Here is a 23076-nt window from a genome sequence, read left to right on the forward strand (position 1 = left end):
CAGAATGCATACTTATCGCAAGGGAATCAAAATAAACAATGAAACTAAAACCAGAATATTTAGATTACACCTCTAGTATGGAGTTTTCTGGTCATCATCCTACTACTGGGTCAGAACACAATACCCTTGGTCCTTTCTTTTGGTTACACTGCGAGCCCGGGAAGTGCTGTTAATTAAAAAGTGCACTACATTGGAGGTGTGTGCCAACATCTGATATGTGTAGGGCCACTGTAATTATGCGTTGTGGTTCCGACCTTTTCCACATTATTTTGGATTTACCATATAATCTATCTGTTGCATACTCTCCAGATTTTATCAAAATATTAGTGAAACTCAGTCATGTTGCTGTGCAGTGGAAAATCCTTCAAGAAGGTTGATTAGTCACCTATCTTTTGCCTATTGTTTGTTATGGGTGTTAAACTGGTACTAATGAGGTAAAACCTTTACACTGTTAATCTGCGTAAAAATGACAAAATAATAAAGCAACACTATCACAAAACATGACGCATAATTTCAGTTTTATTGCAACATTCAGTTCAGAGGCCCTGTACATATGTATTACTGGTAGTTGCCTGACCCGAGAGTCGCACAGTTTCACAACATGCCACCGTTGTCCTCACTGGGCTCGAAGGTAAAAATGTGTCCACATTTCCCTTCCCTCAAGTCTCAGAAAGTGGAGGGAACACACATTTCAGGCCTTAAGAATGGCGCCAGGGTGTACAGATGCCCTGAGCAACCACTTGGAATGAAACGAAGGTATGCACGCTATATTCACTGCAAACATGAGGGGACAATACCAACACTGGGAGTGTTAATCACACATGGTTCCAGCTTTGACAACATTTGCAGCACTGTGGGAAGATATTTAGAAATCTTCTCATTGCTATATCAAAGGCAAACCTAATCGTGCCATGTATAAAGGAGTGCCATGTATAAAGGAGCGCCGTGCACCTGCGATTGGTAAGGAGACGGCACAAAGAAAAAGTAGTACACTAAAAGAAAACACATGGGCACTAGAGAACGGATCCATAAAGTAGGGGCAGTCGCTAGGGCAGTAATGAAACAAAGCAGGACAAGTGAACACTGTTCACCAACGAGAGCAGTAGAATTTGTAAAGGTAGCCCAAGCAACCAACCAAAAAGGGGGGTTGTTCAAACTCCACAGATTGATTACAGCACACACACTAAATCTAGGCTCAACCTAACAAGCATTGGCATAGCCAATAGGTCTCGCCTTTGGGACCTTATAAGTGTTTAGTCATGCAACAGTTGATGTTGTTGCATCAAGGATATTGAGCTGCATAACTAAACACTTATAAGGTCCCAAAGGCGAAACCTATTGGCTATGCCAATGCTTGTTTTGACTAAGCGGCAGAGTTCTTGGATGGGGCCGGCAAGACATGTGTGTGCAAAAGGTTTCCCTAAATACTTTTAGGTCCAAGAGGAGGGGAGAAAGACAAATGAAGAAAAAGAACCTCTTATCTGACCTGTCTTATTTGTACATTAATAATCACTTATACTTTACAAAAACCCCAGAATACAATATTATTTCAAAAGCATTCATTCTTTTTATTGTTTTCTTTTTTTGTAAATAGCAAAACATTCATATATTTTCTTTTAGCGTGTAATTTATATACAAATCATACATTTCTACAAAAATGTTTCCACTTTAGTTGAATTACAAAAACACTTGAGTTTAGAAGACAAAACAGTTTAAAAGGACATGTGAGAAGAACCCCCCCAAAAAAGGAAAAAACCCTTTCACATTAGCATTCTCACCTATCAATCACTCTTACATACCATCAGACATTCCACACACAAAAAAGGGAAAATTATTTTTTTTATTAAAAGCGCAAACCAACTCTGGTATGAGATCCTACGTAGGTTATAGTCCAAAGATTAGAATTTAAATAGTTCTTGCAGAGTCCTAGGATAATATGATCGGAACGTTGAAATTGGATTCTTCTATGGATCTCCCAGATGTGTGGTTGGTATTCTTGGTCTACGTACGTTTGAGACTGTATGCAATTTTCACGTCTCCTTCATCAGGACCAATATATTTTTTAGAAGTGTCTTTATCGTCTAGGCGGCAAAAGAGTGGGGGGTTCTCTGTGTAATTATTGGCGTGGGGTGCCCTCTAATTCCAAGGCACCTGGTCCGTATTTCGACTAGCGCAGTAAGCACAAAAAGCTTCTAGAGGTTAACTCCTCTTATAAATAAGCAGACAGTAAGAGTTATGTGTCCTGATATATTAGACCATTGGTCATTCTTATGTTCTACTTGTTTCAAAAAACGCAGAGAAGAAAACGAAGGGCCACACTGATTAAAGTGCTATATAAATTCCATCTGGATTATTTGAGTACATGAGTCCTCAACGGGATACGCTTCGTGTTTTCACTTTGAATTGGACAGATTGAACGGCATACTGTGCTCAAATGTGCGATCTCATAATTTGTAGAGTTTCTTGCCCCATTTTCAATACTGCCAGACTACAAAATTTATTTGAGGTGACTGTTAGAACCTGGACAGAGAACGTATGGACTGTCAGGAAAATCCTTGAGGCCAGTATTTAAAATGTTTAAGCAGAGTAAGGCATGTGTGTGCTGAATCGGTCACTATATTTTGGAGAGAGGAAGCTATCTGCTGTATTACTCCGTGCATAAAGGTGCCGTAATACGTGGAACTATTGTGAAATTCACACAGGGAAATGGTTTCTAACCAAATGACTGATCACTGGTGTCAGCGCTCCAAGGGCACAGGACACAGGCTGTTGAATTAAAAGGGCGGGGCGCAGGGGGGCATGAACGACAGGGACCGGGGTCATGAGCGTGTTATTGCCACAGACAGTCTCCGCATCCTGGCCGGTTGACATGGTAAACCTAGACACAAGGGTTGTTTGAGGGGAGCCTGCCAGATTGACAACGTAAATGTGTAACATGCACACAGCCTGAGAGTGGGCTGTCGGCGGTTGGGAGAGCGCTGGCGCGGGGTTTGTCACACGGAGATTGAGTTTCATCTGAATTAGATCAGAGCTGTGGGAATCGGCACCTCCCAAACACTCATGTGGGGGAGGGGGGCGGACGCAGGCGGGCAGCTGTGCTCAACTATTAAGGGCACCTCGCAGGCGCCAACTGTGAACTTAATTACTGTATAACTCCCCACAAGAAGCGTGCCAGCATCTACCGTCTCCAGCGCCTACGATTAAAAGGCTCCACCGGCCATAAACTATTTTAGGAGAGGGAGTCAGAGCTGAAGGATGTCAGCAAGTTCCTATTCTTTTCTGTTTAAAGTGTTTTGAAGCGGTACAGAAAAGGGAGTTTGGTTTTTTGGGAGCACCTACAGTAGCACTGGGGGGCTTGGTGGCGCTATGTAAACTAGCTAATGAAACCTCCCATTTGACTCTACCCTGCTGTCACCAAAAAAAAGTACGACAGCGTGGAAACTAGTAAGACCATTCTAACTCTTTCTGTCCTCTCACCAAACCCTGTTTTTAATGATAAGCAAGCTTTCTGAACAGCAGTGCCTCATGAGCAGTGTGAAGGGGAGGGTGGGAGCAGACCACTGTGGGTTCACTTCACGCACATCAGTCTGTTAAATAGAGTAGGAAGTGAGTTGCATTTGAACAAACTCAACCAAGCTGGAGCAAGGAGGTCGCTTCCAAGGGACAGCAGAAGCACATCTGTTTCTGGCATGACTTATCACAGCATTTATATACTAAGGTGGCTCCCAGACGTCAGTAGTTCCATAGGAAAACACCGGCAGGTTCTGCTCACCTCCTATCCTGGCTGGTGCTGGGAGGTTCTGGGGCTCCCTCTGATGCCCGATCCCAGCGGGTCTGCCTCAGCCCGGGACCATGTCAGCTACAAGCTGCGAGACAACGGACAGCAGTAGGAGGGCGGGAACAAAGGGAACGGGAACATGGCCACGTGAAGGGGGCAGGGGATGGAGAACACGGCCAACGGGAGGGGCAGCGGGAGGGGGACGGGGACAAAGGGAACGGGAACACGGACAACGGGAAAGGGGTGGGGGGATGGAGAACACGTACAACGGAGGAGGGTGGGAACAGGAAACTAACGTGACGAAGCTTCTGATAAGAAGCTTGGTTGCCATGGACAACGGGAAGCTATTGGCACAAGATGGCGGACTGTCCACAGTCCGTACGCGCACGCTGTTAGGTTTGGACAAATGGCGAGAGCAGCCATCTTTGTCTATCCCTACGCGTGCATGTACGGCTTTGAGAATGGATTCCAAAAGGCACTCGCATGGCGAGAGCAGCACATGCGCTGTTATCGCCAGGCGAGACCTAAAAATGACCAAATAAACAGACATACACCTAACATAAATCAGAATACATTTATACGCCAACTCCTTTGGCCATACTGAATCTACCTCCTTACGATCGGTCAGTCACTGGATTTGGTCAGGGGTAGAGCATGTGCGTATGCTGGTCTTCTGTCCATAACCTATTTTAAATAAATCGCTCTTTTCGTCTCCTACGCAGACATGACTGCCAACCAAAGCTTCCAATATTACACAATTTCTCTGGGCTAGATGGGAAACCAAGAGGCGGTATTAACACAAATCACTCACAACTGTAGTCCGCATTAGGCCTCAATATTTTGCTAAATCGAGATTTTAGTATTTGGAGACTGATCTCTGGAAGCCAGGTGGTTTTCTACATTAAGTACTAGTCCTGGTTACCTTAAACATGATCAAGTACCTTTATGTTCAGACTGTTGAGGATTACTTATATAATTCATGTCAATGTATTTACAGTCTATTTCTTACACATGAAGTGTTCTTTCTTCCACCTATCACCTCTTAGCTAACCTGGGAAAGCAGACGTATATGATCGGACACATTTAGTGCATTAAAGAACCTGGGAGTGCCTGGGAAATATCACAATAGTTCCAGACTATATTGCCCCAATGCTGATACATCTTCACTGGTTGCAGAGCAACATCTAGAGCAGTTTCAGGTAGTGCACATAGCATAAGGCATTCTGGAATGCATGCTAATATTCCAAATGAAACTAACTAGCTATGTACCACTTCATGCATCAAAATCCACTATAAGGAAGCTCTTTTCTATCTTGAAGGTTTGCAAGATGAGATCTGGAGAACAATGCTTTCAATTTTGCTGAATATCAAAGCAACAGAGAATTACATGATCTTCATGTAGTTTCGGAAAGGCAAGTGTTTCCACAAGTTTTAATGTATCAATATAGCTGAACCTTAGGCAGCGTCAAGAGGCCACTAATGCTTTCAAAAGTTATCACAAGCTTTAGAGATTTGTTTAAAAAGTGCAAGGTACAAAAATGTACTTTAATTAAAAAAAATTATTCCATGAATCCCAAAGAAGAAAAAAATGATAAAATGAAGGTGAGACATTACAGGAAAACATGCATATTTTACACTTAGCAGAAGTGTGATTACTAAAGATGAAATTAATTTAAAGAACCTGGGTCTCAAAGATTTAGCCGACAACAATCCACTACATTAGCTCTATACTTTCAATTAGAACACAATACCCACTTGAACCAGCAGTACTTCTGCCACCTTCAATGAGAAATAGCACCTTGCCTACAAGAATTCAATACATAATACAGAAATTACCTCCCATTGGGTCTGGCATGGTATTTGATGTAATGCAGCTTTCAGTGTTTTTTGTGTGCGTTGAGAAATTTGAAGAGTGAGATGATACGCGAGGTGGGGACTTGATTAAAGTGTTGATAAAGGAGTAGGGAAATATATTGAGGAAATGGAAACTGGGAGTCTTCGGCAGGTATGCCGACAGGGGAGGAATTATGTCTAAACAAAAACTATGCACTGCATCATGATCCTCCACTCAATAGCGTAATGTTTGTAGAGAAAAAGACAACTATTTGCAAAACAGTTTGAAGGCCATTCATGTAGCACAAAGAACCTAAGTGCAATTAATACCTTTGAATGAATACAGGCTTAAGAAAGAACCACATTGCTATCTTGTTGCATTTATCTTTACAAATAAACTGTTCCTAATCGGTACTAGAGATCGCATCTGTGATCCAGCTCGCCAATTTTAAATTACAGTTTGAATTTTAAAAAAAAGTTGTCCCATTAGCAAAGCTCTAGTAAGGCAGGGTTTTAAAATTCAAAATAATAATTAACCATTATGGATACCTGCTATAATTAGGAGCTTTTCTAAGCCCTTATCCCAAAATGTAAATGCGCAAGGACAACACTTTGTGAGATGGCTTGTTAGGATCTTCAACGTAACATTTTCTTGAGTATTAAAGTGTGCTCCAATATGCACAAAATAAATGGATTTTCTGTTGGATCTTTGCACTCTGCTCTGATTACAGCAGTACAGCATAACATAACAAAACACTGTGGGCACAGTTGCTGCTGGAAGAATGCCCATTTGTGGTAGTTTCCCCGTGTACTCAGGTTGCAAAATTGTGTTCATCAACTACAATGTTTAACCAGATGCCTGGGTTGGACATTTGTTGAGGTTTTGTTTCACAATCTCTAAATCATGGGATTACAACAGTGATCTGATGTTACAAATGAAAGGCCAGGTGGCTACTATGTTTTATTAATTATACATTTCAAAAGCATAACTCAATTGTTCACACTGCCATGCCCTGCTTCTGATTTTCAAAGAACACATATTGAAAAGCAACGGGCTCCTGCTAAGCACCAAATGCCATGCCTGTCACATATTAAGGGAATCCTTAGTACATGGTGGAAAACATGACAGATTATCAAATCCTTGATGTTGTAGTTTCTCAAAGGTATCTCACACTTCGGGCATGCAAGAAATTGCAAGAGCTTTGCAACTGTAGGTTCATAAAATCTTCAAATTTCACATTTTTGGGAGTTAAAATATTAGTTTTTGTAGTGTTTATAGATCTTTATTTTTTGGGTAGCTATTACTCTACATGTTGTATTCATTACCCAACATACCTCAGATGCCCCTTAATTATTCCATCATAGTTGGAAATAATATCATGGGTGCTTATAAAGTAATGCAAGATAGTAACTGCATAGGCCTATCCTTCAGTGATACCTGCAGAGGCACTGACTGCACACTCAGCAACATCATCTTCAATGTACCGTTCAATGCATTGTCCACATTTCGATCTCTTATCACAGGAAATTGTGTGACCTAAATGAACAGGGAAAGCTGAAAACATGTAGCCATTGCAAGTCAGAAAAGAGTTACTAACTGGAGGCCACGTGCAAGAGCTTCAGACAAGGGGCAGGTATGGAGAAGCGAGGTATAACCTCCGAGGTCTCTCTTGTACCCATCAAATCCCTGTCAAGTCCCCCATGCACAGAGGGACCAGCATAATCAGAAAATCATCTACTATGAACCCATATGATTCTATGAAGATTATGCAAAAAAAAAAAAAAAAAAGTGTTTGTCATTGTTATAAGACATTGGTACACAATGGCGCAAAGTGCTTAAGGGAATACTAAAAGTTCAATCTTACCCTACTCAGATAATCTAAGGCGACAAGACAATTGAAGATAAATAATTTTTGTCTACAGCTTACCTGAAGCACAAACACGCCACAGTCACTGTCATTTTTCTGTTGTGGAATGCACTTGGGGAGGAGAACAGAGTTAAGATTAACAAGTGAAAAGAACTTATTTCGACTGCAAACATATTTCCGTGAAGGGCAATTTAATCATGAACATATTGTAATCTAATATGATACTGAAGGTTTTTTCTTTTTTTTAAATGGGGGGGGCACTGTTGGTTGAAATTGCTTAGACAAATACAAAACACATTCAAAATACTATTGAGGCAACTTGCCATTTATTAGCAATCTGCCTGAAGGTGAGCAAAGTGATAAACAACTACCACACATTTTTCTAATCAACCTCTAGCCTATACAGTCCCTAATCAGATGAAGTCACAACCAAATGTTTAGAAGCTCCTAATAAATAGTGTAGCCAACTGTGCTGTTGTGTAGCTCCTACTAATCTATATATAGGATCTGCGCATTCAGACAACATACACTAAGGGATTGGTGTCCAGACTGCTACCTGACACCCCCAAAGGATAGGTTAGTCTGTAGACCAACTAGCTCACAGTGCCACTAGGAGCCCATCTTACCAAGGAGCAAATAGTTTCTGGCAACTATTGAACAGGACAACCCTGACCCCTCGGGGGTCGTGGAAATACAGTACTTTTCGCTCAGTCACTTGTGCTCACTTAGCATCAGAGAGATATACAGAACAAACAGTGGGGACGTTTTCAATAAGCACTTATTGAACAATTGTCATCTAGTATAAAATAGGTGTGCTGCAATAACCATTAGTCAGAAACATATGTGTATGGTTATAAGCACCAACAGAGTAAAGAAAAGGTAGAATTCTACCTAAATGCTAAAACAATGAATATATGCAGTCATATGGATACATGGCAGTAATAAAGCGCTTCTACGATGCTAACCCTAACTAGATGTACCCAAGTGTACCTAGCATGTATGTAGGTGTATAGCCAAGAACCCCCCTAGGAAAGACAATTCCATTACCTGATGTGAGAACAAAGGACTCAGTCTTGGTCTCAAGTTGGACACCCCACAAGGGATGTCAGACCACTGCGTGCTAGAGTGTCTGTGCGCAGGGACCTCAGCGTCTAGCGTCAGCATGGTAGTCTTTTTCTCCTCTGTTTTACCCAGCAAAGATGTGGTACTTCTATACCCGAACGGTACCCTCAGGGGTTCTACCTAGATGTGTCATGGTACTAATGGGCATGTCGGCCAAGGAAGACAATTGTGGTGACCCTTATACAGAGTTATTATGCAGGAGATGGTAATCCTGCTGCGATACTGAGAATGCTCATGCATAATAAATTAGGCTAGTTTTCGGAGAAAACCACACAATATTTATGCGGCATCTAACTAGGAAAAAGGTCAGCTACAGAACCGTTATGTAGAACAATGGTAGGACAAAATGTAGGTAAAAGGTTGTGCAACTACCTAGGCCTATATCTGGGTACTTTGGGGTTCGTAACAATTCAAGTGGTGCAATTACTAATGATATAGCATGCAAAGCATTTACATGTTGCACATTTGAGCGGAAAGGTGATAGGTGGAATGTTCGAATTAATTTCAGTCACCGGTAATTACTCTGGCTGCATTCTACTTCATAATTTCTTTGCCCAACACGCTACCCAGACAGGTATCAGCCATTTGCAAATCATTCTTGATCCTGCTACGTTAGGAGCAGTCCAGCCTGCGCCACCAGGCCATGCCTAACTGAAAGGGAACATAAGCAGACCCAAGGCAGGGCAGGTTTTAGCCTAATTAGAGCTCCTAAGTTAGTTTTAGCTTGAGTCCTGGGGCACAGTGAGCATTGGACCCAAATATGGGCATATTTACTGCACAGTGAAAAAGTGATGGGTGGAATGCTCAGTCTCAGAAACTAGTAGTTATTCAGGCCGCATCCCAGTAAGTTTTTATTTTGCCCACTGTGCTAACTCAGACAGGTACTAGCCATATTGATAACCAGCTAGAATTGCCAGTGGTTTAGACTATTTGCAAGCATTCTACCCTACATATTTTGAATATATTTCTGCTGTCATGCTCCAAGTGGCCAAGTATGCCCAGACACCAGTGCCTCACTGAAGAGGCCTAATAAGGCTAAAACCATCTGTGAAGATTTACCCAAGGCAATCCTCTCTCGAGTATCACAGTGGATAAAAAAAACCAGGGGCTGGAATGCTACCCATAGCTGCCAGTGGTTTAGGCATTCCTTTTCCACCATGTGTATTAAAACAAATTGCAAGTTGCTAGTCTTGATACAGCAAACATTTTCAACTAACACTACAAACAGCCTTGAAATCCTAAAGTCTCGCCAACCTGCAGTACTCTTTGGTATGAATACTTTACAGTGTATATCTGATACACTGACCTTGCCTACTAATCAATATAGCCTGGGTAACCATTTAGGAATAGGGTTTTTGTGGAAGGGGTTACATGTGGACGACACAAAGAACGGTCAAAGACCAATTTAAATAGGGCTGGTTGCTCTCTGTAAATACTCACACTAGCTAAGATGGACTGAAATGCAGTATGAATAATTACCAGAAACAATGATGAATTAAAGCATTCCACCTATTGCTTCTTTAAGATGATACACACAGGCATGTTAAACAGAGTTTCTTAATTCCTTTATCACATGGCTGGAAGTACCTCTGCACAACTGGTTCATTACAATGGACCTAACAAAATCATTCATAGTAGGCAGTAAGCAAAGATCACTTTTGTGGTACGGAACAAGAATGTTTTTTAGAGTCACAATATTTGTGTGGGGATTTTCGGACAACTTCAGCACGCACGGGCAAAAAAAATAAAATGTCAATTTAATTTTACCTGTGTAACAGCAGTCTGCCAACCCTGTAAAAACTCTGAATTGTTCTTTTCTCTAGCTTCAGTTGTCAGGTATTTTCGAATGTTCTAATATGGAGAAAAAAAAACAACATTCATACATACAGAATAACAGACATGAAACACATGGTCTCAAAAGCAATCCTGATATATAAACTTTGTCCATCCAATGCTGTATTCTTATCCTTGCGCTTGCTTTAATATGAATTGTTCTATTTTTGCGTTTCTCTCGAGAATAGCAACATCAATACATTACAGTGACTAAAGAGCATTTTAACTCAAAATTGCTACTGTATATTCCACAAAGCGGCACAAATAGTGAGTGATGCCAGAAGACCGATTTAATACAGCCGTTCACACTTAAGAAGTCGGCACCAGAATGCCCTTAACAGGGTTGCCTTGGAATGTTCCAAACCAATCAAAAAGGGGGTTTGCTTAGAGGCGGTAGGTGAGGATCGGGGGTTGGAGTGAACCACTGGAGAAATTAACCGAATGTGACAGCAATCAAAGCATAATTAACATATAGCAAAAGCGGCCATGAACAATGAGGTATTCCCTGTTTCTGGATGATGACAACATAACCAAGCAAATACCAAAATATAGATTACAATGGATATATAGCTTGAAATCCTAGAATCACATTTCAAGTTAAATCTAGGAAGCTACACGGTTAAATATTTAGGTTAATTGAATCACAAGTAAGTTACAGGTAGTGACCTGCAATTAGTTTTTCATAATGGTTTTCATCATATTCACAAAAGACTTTAAAAAAAAAATCGGAGTGGAGCGTATCTACGAGCCACTTTTTAAATTATTCTTTAAAAAAACGTTATCTACATAGACAGAGGCTAATGCACACATACAGTCTACGCAAGGCAAATAAGAGGTTATCCACTGCAGATTAACAAATTATGTCCCACCGTATTTGAGGCAGACAAGCCACCAGTTCTATTTGGCAGCATGGTGGTGGCAAAGTACATCGTCACACAACAGGATGTCCAAGTCAATCACGATTACAACTGAGAACAATCTAAAGTGGCATGAATGCAACATTTATTACCGAATAAAATGCAGTAAATAACTTCCTTCATCATACGATAATTTGTTTATGAATGTTAGCAATCACAAGCACTACCATAGAATCCAGGTATCCTAATTTAATGAAGGTGTCAGGAGCACAGACCAAACGCTATGCACCCCATGGACGGACCTGATTCCATGCAGTGCAGAAAGCAAAAAAGTGTGCACTGATTTCCCAGGTCTTGTAAGTTGAATGTCACTAGTAGACTGCAGCATCTACTGTGCCATTCACTACAATGTCAGTACAAACATGGCTTCAGGCCTACCACTGTAGCCTGACTGGCTGTTGAAACACGACGTTTCAACTTGTAAAAAAACTTAACCGTTCTGACATGTCAAAATCCCCTCTAAATATTAATTTCACCCTTTATAGACCTTGTAGCACATAAGGCAGGGTGCAAGTAATTTATAAGTAGTTTGCGTTTGGCTTGGGCAAGTCCAAATAAAATACACGAAAAACCATTAAGCAAGGCCAGTTTTGGAAATGGTTCCCTTAAATGAGAGGTGCCAAAAGTTACAAAGTTACTTTGTCTTTGTCAGGCACTTTACACAATGGAGTAAGATTTGGGGGCGGGGGACAAATGGGCAAATCAATTATTTGATTGACCTACAATGTGGAGGTAACCTTATGCAGAAAACAAGGGATCTTTCCTCAGGCAACCTGATCATTGCGGACTTGAATAAAGTGCTTCTCCACAGTTAGAGCTTGCAGTTCGCCATCTCTACAAAGTGATGTGATTATGAGGAAGGTTATCTTCCATGACAAACTGCAATGGGCAAGAGTCTTACGGCTCAAATGATGGACTAGTAAGCCCGGTAAGAACAATGTTGAGGTCCAAAGATGGCACTGGTGGCATTTTAGGAGAGATCACCCTTACAAGGCATTTCATAAAACATTTTCATAAGTTATTTTCAATAATGACTCATTTTGTAAAATAAACTGCCACAGCAGCTGAATGTACCCAGTGGAAGTGTACACTAACCCAGCTTCTTGTATGAGCAACAAGTAGCCGCTAATATCTTGTGCCAAAGTTTGTAGGGGGCTGCCTATTTAGACCATAGCAGTAATGAATACATCTTTTTCTTTTGGCTGCAAAACAAGCCCTTGTTGTGGGTTTACAGACCTTCTTACCCCCTTCACTGCTAGGCCTTTCCCCTACCCCATGTAAAGCCTTTTCTTTGGCTATTTGGGGTAGTTAAGCGCTTAGGCCCCTGTAACTTTTTGTCCACATAAGTTATCCAAGCTAGATTTGCGTCCTTTTCTGCCAACATCTTGAGGATTCTAAAGGAACCCAGGTGTTGTGGATTCCCCTGGAGGGGATCCAGAAATTAGCCAAAATAAACCTACTTTTTTAGGTCTTGTGACCTGCGTTGCACTGCGCAGCAGTGCTCGCGCAGGCGAGAGTCCTTTTGTCCGGGGTTCAGAAATGGACCCTGGAATCGCACACGCTCGTGCGATTCCTTTTATGGTACGCGATTGGCCTTCGCGTGCGTCTTTTTATAAAAGACTGCACGCAATTGGCCAAAGGCGGGTACGTTGCTCCGCCCATGGCCTATTAGTGCGCGTAATAGACACCAATAGGCCATGGCTCGCAGTGGCGCATGCGCACCACTCCCTGGCTTGTTTTTCTAGTTTTATTTTCCGATCGTCAATTGCTAAGGACTGCCCTTCATTGAATTTCTCTTCAATTACCAATATTCCCACAAGACTCCATTCATTTCAGAGCAGTTACCTAATTCTGGAACTCCTATCGCACAGGGCTCTTCCTCTAGATTTGGAGATTTACTAGTAAACATGAGGCATACCATGTTGAAACGGAGTTACCTACCATTTTTGCACATTTTTAATACTTACAGGCTTTATGCATATCTGCCTGCTTGCACTTTGGCTACACAGCACCCCATTCAGAATTTAGCACCTCGTCTCCCAGTGGGACTGAATAGGCGCTTTAGCAACAGTAGCCATTTTAAATCTTAACATTGGCTTCTGGCCGCTAGGGTTCTACAGGTTAGTTCTGTTTTGCCCTTTGAAAGATTCTAGGTTTCTGGGAAGTGGGGGAGTGAGTGTGAGTGTGTGAGAGAGAGTGTGTGTGTGAGAGAGTGTGTGAGTGTGTGAGTGTGTGAGTGTGTGAGTGTGTGAGTGTGTGAGTGTGTGAGTGTGTGAGTGTGTGAGTGTGTGAGTGTGTGAGTGTGTGAGTGTGTGAGTGTGTGAGTGAGTGTGTGAGTGTGTGAGTGAGTGAGTGAGTGAGTGAGTGAGTGAGTGAGTGAGTGAGTGAGTGAGTGAGTGAGTGAGTGAGTGAGTGAGTGAGTGAGTGAGTGTGTGAGTGAGTGAGTGAGTGAGTGAGTGAGTGAGTGAGTGAGTGAGTGAGTGAGTGAGTGAGTGAGTGAGTGAGTGAGTGAGTGAGTGAGTTTTGGAGGGAGTTGGGGGCGTCTGTGTGTCCGTCCCTTCTCTGTTCTAACGAATCCTGGAACATTCGCTCTTTAAATGCGCTCAGTCCTTTGCCTCACCAAATCCTGAAATGAACTGAATTTTCTATTCTCGTGTTAATTAATGAACGCCTCCACTGTCTCTTCCACAAGCGCCTGGACTCCCTTTTCCTGGGAATTTGAACGCTTTTCAAAAGCATTATTAATACACTCCGGTGCAATGGCTGGTGGGTTTTGTCGTTTGATGGGTTTTGCTTTGCAATTGCCTGAACACACACAAGTACTGTCACGAGCGTGTCAGAGTTCAAGTCTAGAAATCATGTGCAGTAATGCAAATGTGCGATATGAAACCCACAATTTTGTACCATTACAAGGCCGACTCTACAGGAATTTGTGTGTTAAATTATTATAGGTTTTGTAACTTGCAGGTGTATTCACTCCCTGTACATTGCTCCATCCATCCTCTTATGGTCCCTCGTTTTGAACTCTTGTGGTGCTTTGAGGTGGTCATCTGCCAGATTAAGGTATGCACAAGAAACCAGCATACCATAACTTAACATAACATAACGTAAAGTAACCTAACGTAACACAACTTAGCACAGAATAACATCACATAACACAGGGTAACATTGCATAACAAACATAACACAACAGCGTAACATGGCATAACAAACACAACACAACAGCGCAACGTAACATGACAAACATGACATGACATAACTTGACATAACAGGGAATGCCAACCCCGCCCCAGCCTGATGAAAGCTCTAGGGGCCATACCAATGGCAGACTGCGTGCCGTAAAATTGTCTTCAAGAAGGTCCATAATAGCATTTATGGGGGCCCCTATCCCACATGATTCATTAGTGAACACCAAACGAGATCAAATAGACCGTCCAAAGAAGTGCACTGGGTGCCTGGACTCGGAAAGCACTATCAAGAGGGTGGCACTGCACTATGAAGATGCTCATCAGACAACACCATAAAAAACAGAGCATCAGATCTAAAGAGAACAACCACACCTCCTCTGTCTGCTCAGAGTGAGATGCATCTGGTAAAGCGCCACTTCCCCAACACCCGTTCACAGGATCACAGCACACTCGGTGGACTGAAGCTTCTGCAGTCGTTTGTACATTTTAACTCCAGCGTGTCATGTTTACAGGGGTCCGGTACATGCAGGACATTGCCCTTTGCTGCATCCATGCAGTCACGTGATGCCTTGAGCACTTGCTAACACTGTTGCACACAGTTCAGTGTTTATTCCATGACCCTGTCAGGGGAAAGACTTTCAGCTGCTTAGGGGCAGCGTTTGTTTATAAAGTCGGCCCATGTGTTTTCCCATGCAGGGAGTCTGTCCCACAGTGGTTTCATGTCATTATCCTTCCTACACTAGTATCTTATGCTCAAAAAACTCTTTTCCTCTGTTGGAGGAGGGATGTGGCTGCTGTCCTCAGCTTCCTCTCTCTCATGCCCCCTACCTCCCCGTCTGCTGCTCCTTGGGAGTAATCTTATGGGGTTATTTAGATCTGGCTGTTAAACATGGTACAGAAATAGCACAATACATACAATACTTGCACCAGGACCTCCCAGTGTTTGTGCACACGATCCAGACATTGGGGCTAAAAATGGGGCAACAAATGCCATTGCTAGATGAGTAAGACCCATAGGGTCATGATTTGCATGGACAGTAACCATCTAGAGAACCATGGGCCTATCATGACAGGCTGTGCTGGCTCAGCACAGAGCTATAACCCTCCTTTTTAGGTCTAGCATAGGCAGTGCATGCGCTGTCTCTTCGAGACATGTTGTATTCACTCTGTGGGCCTACAGCCCACCCATTGCCTTTTTATTCATCCCTTCGATTGTCCTTCAACAAGGTTTGCCTGTTTTCATGTGTGGTGTCTAAAGTTCAGTTCTCTGAGCATTAAATACAGGCAGCACAAGTCTCAAACAGTGAGCACAGAGTGCCCCTGCTACCGACTTGTTCTAAGGTTCATGCATTAATTCAGAGACATTCAGTGAGATATGTATGGAGTTTAGACAACTACAATTAAAAAAAGCATTTGCAATGCAATAGGTATCGCATTTGCGAGAGTTTAAGGTATTGGCATTGTAAACAACACATTAATAAAAGGCATTGTCATTTACAATGCCAATAGCTCAAACTCTTGCAAATGCGAGACCTGTTACATTGCAAATGCTTGTTCTTTAAAATGGGAACAATGTGCTACAGAAGAAGAGATTGTCTTGTTTTTTCCCTGCAAATGGTAACAGAGGGTTTGTGGTGCTGAAATCAGTCTTCTCGGGTTTCAGAAAGAGGCATGCTTTTGTAAGGAAACCAACATTTTCTACACAGTTTTGGCATTTTACTGGGACATAGCCTATTTTTTGTGCTTTCAACCTCCGTCCAGTTAGTGGTAGAAATGGATGTGAAAGCAATAAGGGATCCCAGAAAGCTATACATTTCTGAAAAGAAGATAAAACTCTGAATTCAGCAAGGGGTCATTTTTTTTTTTTAAAGAAACAAACAGTTGAAAATAAAATATATTGAAACAGTTGAAAAAAACAGCCATCTGTGCCAATGTTTTCACCTGTAACTTTTTAAGTACGACAGACAATATACCGTTACATCTGCTGGGCCCTTCTGGCTGTGGGGGATATATTGGACTTGTAGGTTCACCGAGAACCCAGAGCTAATAAATGAGCTGCGTCGTGCAATGGTTTTTCATTGTGTACCGGGCAATATAGCAAATCTTTTAGTAAAATATAAAGAGTGAAACATAGGTACTAAGAAAACCTATACATTTCTGAAATAGAGTTTAGAAGACAGAGGTTATTTACACATCTCCAAAAATGTGGGTACCCATACAAGCATGTGAATTAGAGGGCATTTTTCAAAATGACTTTTTAGGTCGAGCCTAGATCAGCGCGTGCGCTACTTGCTCGACCTTTAGTAAGGGGGTTTTCAAAGTGCTACCCACAAGCATTTCCTGGCCTAAAGCTTCCGTGCATGTGCGCGTGAGCGCGCGCAGCCGCCATCTACCTTTCTTATCTCATTAAGACTTGTTTTACAGTTACAAGCCGTCATGGCTCATTAAGTGGTTTCGCGCGCAGCGCGCATACAACTCCCTCCACCTCTCTCCTGCTGCAGCCCCCATCTATGCATTCCGCGCGGCCAATGCTTGTCTTGAGCATAGGGAATCCAGTTCGCAGATATTATAAATATAGCTTGTTTTTGCAGAAGTTTAGCAAGTCCGCATTCTTTGAAAGAGCTGCTTGGGGCCAGTTTAGGGATCAGCTGCTTTCCCCCAGATACAACAGGCGGGTTTGCTCGAGATGACACCACTGGGAAGGAATCCATGTCAGATTTAGAAATGTTTGTGAACACCACAGAGAAGGCTTGTAAGAAACATGTTTTCCGTTTGCATGAGGGACGAAGCACCAAAAACGCTTGCAGGCTCAGATGGTGGCATGACCACGCACTCATGAGGCACGAGTCTTCGGGTGGGTTCAATGCCACCTTCTGGTTTGGCCTGGACTCCCAATCACTGGGCACATGGTGCTCGAAAATAATTGAAACTGGTAGTTAACCAATTTAATTTCTGCCCAATTGTTTTAAACTTGAATTTTAATAATGCATACTTTTCTGTCTTTTTGTAAAACGGTTATGATATTAGATTATGAATCGTTTGAAGGGTTCTCCTCGAGTTATGTTCAGTGCTGCTCTTCCAGTCAGTTACATTCTTCAGCGTTCTAGCTCTGCGTTTATCCAATAATGTAAATACTATTGTTTTCTTATCAAATGAATCGGGATGCAGCTTCCTCGTGCCCAAGATCGACGGTTTTATCGAATAATTTCAACTTTTAGGTGCACTTTTTGCACACGCTGTGAGTATCCTCACTGTATTCCAAGGTGTATTCACTTCCAAAGACACGTGAGGGATTAGGTGAGGTTTGCTGTGCAGTCAATTATAATATTCTGACGATTATCCCCGTCATCGTTACTATAGATGGCCTGCAAAGTAAAGCTTGTAAAGTCTGGATAATGCACAGGGAGAACTTGTTGTAGTATATTGTGCTTTGCTGTACCCTTCTGCTGGCTTCCTGTGTTTGAGACCTTGATATACTTGCTATGAGGTGACACTGGTTTTCAGCGTAGATGCTGCACACAAGTTGACTTATTTCTCACATTGTGTAACATGGAAACAAGTGATATCATTTTGTGGCCAAAACATTCATAAAGTTCTGAACATATTTGACAAATTACATTGTGGCAAGGAAATACAGGAGGAGTGTTTTTCCTGAAGATTACTGTATGCTGTTATCACAATGGTGGCATGGTTATTGCCAGGAGAATGTATTACATGTCCCCAATGTTGATTATTTTTCTTTTTAAAATTTACAACAAGCATTGGCATAGCCAATAGGTCTCGCCTTTGGGACCTTAGAAGTACTTAGTTATGCAGCACAATATCCTTGGTTCAACATCAACAACTGTTACATGGATAAACACTTATAAGGTCCCAAAGGCGAGACCTATTGGCTATGCCAATGCTCATTTACAAATTGTCTTACATTTGGAAGACAGAAATGCAAAGAAAGTCAATTTGTAATAACACTTGAACCCAAGCAGGGATCCACTAGGGAAGGGTACCATCGGAAAGGGGAGATTCTCCCCTTTCCAACTATATGACTCCCATGTAATTCGGTGCTGGGGGGGAGGAGGGGGGCTGAGATAGCCCCCACAAGAACCAAAACAATGAAACTGAAGGAATATGCTACTTACCAGTATGCATCTGTTCTTGGCATGTAGAGCTGCAGATCTACACACTTGTGCATAGATCGCCATCTGGTGTTGGGCCCAGATGTCTGCAGTTTGTTTTTCCTCTTGTAAAGTCTTTGGAAGTGACGAGGTCGGTGACTCCTCCTTTGGATCGTATTGCGCATGGGCTTCGGCGCCATCCTCAGATTGTTTTTCGCCAGCAGGGAAAGATGGAGCGTAGTAATAACAGTGAAGATGCCCATGTGTGTTATCTAAATAAGATAAACTGGAACAGAGACAGGTAGCCGGGGAGGCGGGTGGGCGTGTGTAGATCTGCAGCTCTACATGCCAAGAACAGATGCATACTAGTAAGTAGCATATTCCGTTCGAGGCATATGAGCTGCAGATTACACACTTGTGCATAGATTATATAGCAGTACCCACCGTTAGCGGCGACCACCCGTGTCTGTTGCAGTGGTTGGAAACAATGTTTTGAGTACAGCCTGGCCCACACTAGCTTGTTGCTTAGTTTGCACATCTATACAATAGTGTTTGGCGAAAGTGTGCGGTGTTGACCATGTAGCTGCTTTGCAGATATCATCTAATAGGATGTTCTCTAAGAATGCCATGGAAGCCCCTATTTTTCGTGTAGAATGGGCTTTAGGGGGAATGGATAGCGTTCGCTTTGCGGTAGCAGATTTAAATGCATTTTACAATCCACCTAGCTATCCCTGCTTTTGAGATGGGGTTGCCTTTGTGTGGTGGAGAGAAAGACAAACAGTTGTTTGGTCTTACGGAAAGGTTGTGTTCTTTGGATGTAGAAGAGTAAGGCTAGTTTGACATCTAGTGTGTGAAGAGCCCTTTCTGCAACGGTCTGTGGTTGCGAGAAAAATACTGGTAGTTCTACTGTTTGATTTAGGTGAAAAGGAGAAATTACTTTAGGGAGGAATTTTGGGTTGGTACGGAGAACAACCTTGTTGTGGTGCATTTGGAGAAAAGGTTCTTGAATGGTAAGTGCTTGTATCTCACTGACCCTTCTAAGGGAAGTGATGGCTACAAGAAAAGTGGTTTTCCATGTTAGGAATTGTAGTTCGCATTTGTGCAGAGGTTTGAAGGGAGGCCCCATTAGCCTTGTGAGAACGATATTTAAGTTCCACACAGGTGAGGGTGGCACTCTAGGGGGACTTATTCTTTTAAGGCCTTCCATGAAGGCTTTAATGGCAGGTACTCTAAAGAGTGATAGATGTTGCCTGTTTTGTAGGTAAGCTGCGAGGTGTAGTCGAATGGACGTATAGGCTAGATTGCAACTTTGTAGGTGGAGTAAGTAGCCTATGATGTGTTGAATGGACACGTCCAGTGGATTGATGGTGTTATGACAATAAACAAAAGGTTTCCACTTAGCGGCGTAGCTCGCCATAGTGGTAGGTCTTCTAGCTTCTCGGATGACGTTCACACAGTCAGGGGGAAGATTTAGGCACCCGAATTCTAGGATTTCAGGAGCCAGATCGCAAGGTTGAGCTGAGCTGGGTCCGGGTGTCTGATCTCTCCATGGTTCTGGGTTAAGAGGTGTGGAGAGAGGTGCAGTTTTTGGTGCAGTACTACAGATAGTTCCAGCAGTGTGGTATACCACGGTTGTCTGGCCCATGTTGGAGCTACTAGGATTAGTGTGAGGGAGTGTTGTTGTAGTTTGCGCACCACTAGTGGAATGAGTGGGAAAGGCGGAAAAGCGTATGCAAATCTTCCTGACCAGTTCATCCATATCGCATTTCCTTTGGACAATGGGTGTGGGTATCTGGCGGCGAAGCTTGGGCACTTGGCATTTTCGTGGGTGGCGAAGGTCTATCTGTGGATGTCCCCACATTTGAAAGTACGGGTGAAGAACTTGCGGGTGAAGCTCCCATTCGTGGATCTGTTGTGTCTGTCTGCTGAGTAGATCTGCCACTGTGTTTTGGACTCCTGGGACATGCTGAGCTAGGAGAAAGATTTTCTGGGGTATGGCCCATCTCCATATGCTCTGTGCTAGTTGAGAGCTGTGGAGAGTGTGTGTCACCTTGTTTTTGAATATAATACATGGCTGTCATGTATGTGCGGATCAGGACTGCCTTGCCTGAAATCTGGGTTTGAAAAGATTTTAGGGCTAAGAAGATTGCTAGTAACTCCAGATGGTTGATATGGAGTAACTTTTGTTGAGGTGTCCATTTGCCCTGTATGGTGAGATGTAATAGATTAGCTCCCCAGCCGGAGAGCGATGCGTCCGTTGTCAGTACTATTTGAGGAACCGGGTCCAGGAACGGTCGACCTTTGGAAAGGTTTGTGGTGTTCCACCACTGCAGAGAGCGATGGGTGCGACCGTCTACCAACACCAGATCTGTTAATTGACCCTGGGCCTGGTTCCATTGTTGCGCTAAGCACTCTTGGAGAGGACTCATCTAGAGTCTTGCGTGAGGTACTATGAAGATGCAAGAGGCCATCATCCCTATTAGTTGCATAAACACTCGAGCTGGAAGGGAGTGTTGTGCTATGAATTTTGTGCGTAGAGCCTGAATGCTTGCAATCCTGGCAGGTTTGGGGTAGGCTAGCGTTCTTGAGGTATCTATGGTGGCACCGAGGTATTGTTTTATATGGGATGGTTGTAGATGGGACTTCTGGTGGTTTACTGTGAAGCCCAGTTGATGGAGTAGCTGAATAGTGGTGGACGTGTGTTGTACGCACTGATTGTATGACCTGGCTTTATCAGCCAGTCGTCTAAGTATGGGAAGACGTAAATGTGTTGTCTTCGCAAATGTGCTGCCACCACTGCTAGGCACTTGAATACCCGTGGCGCTGTTGTGACTCCGAACGAGAGCACTTTTAATTGGTAGTGCTGTCCGTCCACTACAAATCGGAGGTACTTCCGGTGAGCTTTGTGCACTGGAATGTGGAAATGAGAGTCTTTTAGGTCTAAAGTGGTCAGGAAGTCGTTTTGAGAGAGGAGCGGAAGTACCTGCTGAAGCGTTACCATATGAAAATGGTCTGAGTGTATGTATGTGTTTAGGGGCCGGAGATCTAGGATGGGCCGAAGAGTCTCGTCCCTTTTTGGTATGAGGAAATATAGGGAGTAGACTCCCATATTTTGTTGGTTGGTAGGAACGGGTTCTATTGCCTGTTTCTGTAGGAGGGAGATTACCTCCTGCTTTAGGAGTATTCGATGTTCTTGTGACATTTGGCGTTGTCTGGGTGGAATGTTTGGAGGGGTAGATATTAGTTCTAGGCAATAGCCTGACCGAATTATTTGGGTTACCCATTTGTCTGAGGTGATGGTAGCCCAGACAGGAAGGAAATGTTGGAGTCTGCCCCCGACCGGAGTGGAGTGGTCTGGGGTGAGCGGGGAGGCGTGTCATTGTGTAGGCGGTGTGGCAGAGCGGGCGGTGTTTGTTTCGCCTCTGCTATTGTTACCCCTATAGCCGCCTCTTTGATAACCCCTTGTGAAGGTGGACTGAGTAGGAGATTTGTATGAAGTGGTCGCGGTGTCTGAGGAGTAGCCTCTAGACGTGCTTTGAAAGGAAGAGCGGCGAAAGGAGTGTCTAGGAGAGTGTGACTGCAAGGTTCCCATGGATTTTGCCGTATCAGTATCCTTTTTCATTTTTTCTAGGGCCTCATCCACTTTTGGGCCAAATAGGTGTTCTTGGTCAAAGGGATGGTTAAGGATGGAGGCTTGTACCTCCGGTTTAAACCCTGATCTTCTTAGCCAAGCATGGCGACGGAGGAGAACGCTGGTATTGATGGCCCTGGAAGCTGTGTCTGCTGCATATAGGGCACAACTTATGGAGTTGTTAGTAAAAGTTTTACCCTCCTGAATTAGTTTGTTGGCCCTAGCTTTATATTTTTCAGGGAGGTGGTGCATTATGCTTTCTAACTCGTCATAATGTGCCCTGTCATATCTGGTCAATAGCGCTTGAGTATTGGCGATACGCCATAAATTGGCTGCTTGTGATGCAGTACGCTTTCCTGATGCGTCCAGTAGTTTTGACTGTCAGGTGGTGGTGCTTTGCCTGACGCCTGGGAGTTTGCCCTTTCACGGGCGGTGGATACCACTAGAGAATCTAGTGGCGCTGGCCCTCTGATGTAGGAGGGATCTGTGGGGGCAGCTTTGTATTTTCCTCGATGCGCAGGTTAATGACCCTGGCCCTAACTGGGTCCTTAAAAACTTCTGGCGCATGCATTACCACTCCTTTGAGCATAGGCAATATGGAGGTGGACCTATGTGTGGTGTTGAATGTGTCGAGGAGGAAATCTTCCTCCACGGGGTCGGTATGCAAGTCTACCCCGTGATAGTGTGCCGCCCTTTGCAGTAAATGGTTGAACCCCCAATGAGTCTTCCGGTGGAGATGGTCTGGAGGGGTAAAGATCGTCTTGTGTGACGTTGGGCATATCAGGGATATTGTA

General features: G+C 43.2%; 1 protein-coding gene across 4 annotated transcripts in view; it reads right to left on the reverse strand.

Annotated features, from left to right (window-relative positions):
* The window catches only part of SENP5 (SUMO specific peptidase 5), a 252121-nt gene that overhangs the window by 16844 nt on the left and 212201 nt on the right, over positions 1–23076 (reverse strand). For all 4 annotated transcript variants that reach the window (XM_085635312.1, XM_085635309.1, XM_085635310.1 and 1 more), the window contains exons 8-9: positions 10369–10452; positions 7540–7590 (exon numbers count right to left, since the gene is read on the reverse strand). In XM_085635312.1, the coding sequence (XP_085491438.1) occupies positions 7540–7590; positions 10369–10452 (135 nt within the window). The remainder of the gene's footprint in view (positions 1–7539; positions 7591–10368; positions 10453–23076) is intronic.

This window comes from Triturus cristatus, chromosome 11 (assembly GCF_964204655.1).
Source record: "Triturus cristatus chromosome 11, aTriCri1.1, whole genome shotgun sequence".
In the NCBI taxonomy this organism is placed as follows: domain Eukaryota; kingdom Metazoa; phylum Chordata; class Amphibia; order Caudata; family Salamandridae; genus Triturus; species Triturus cristatus.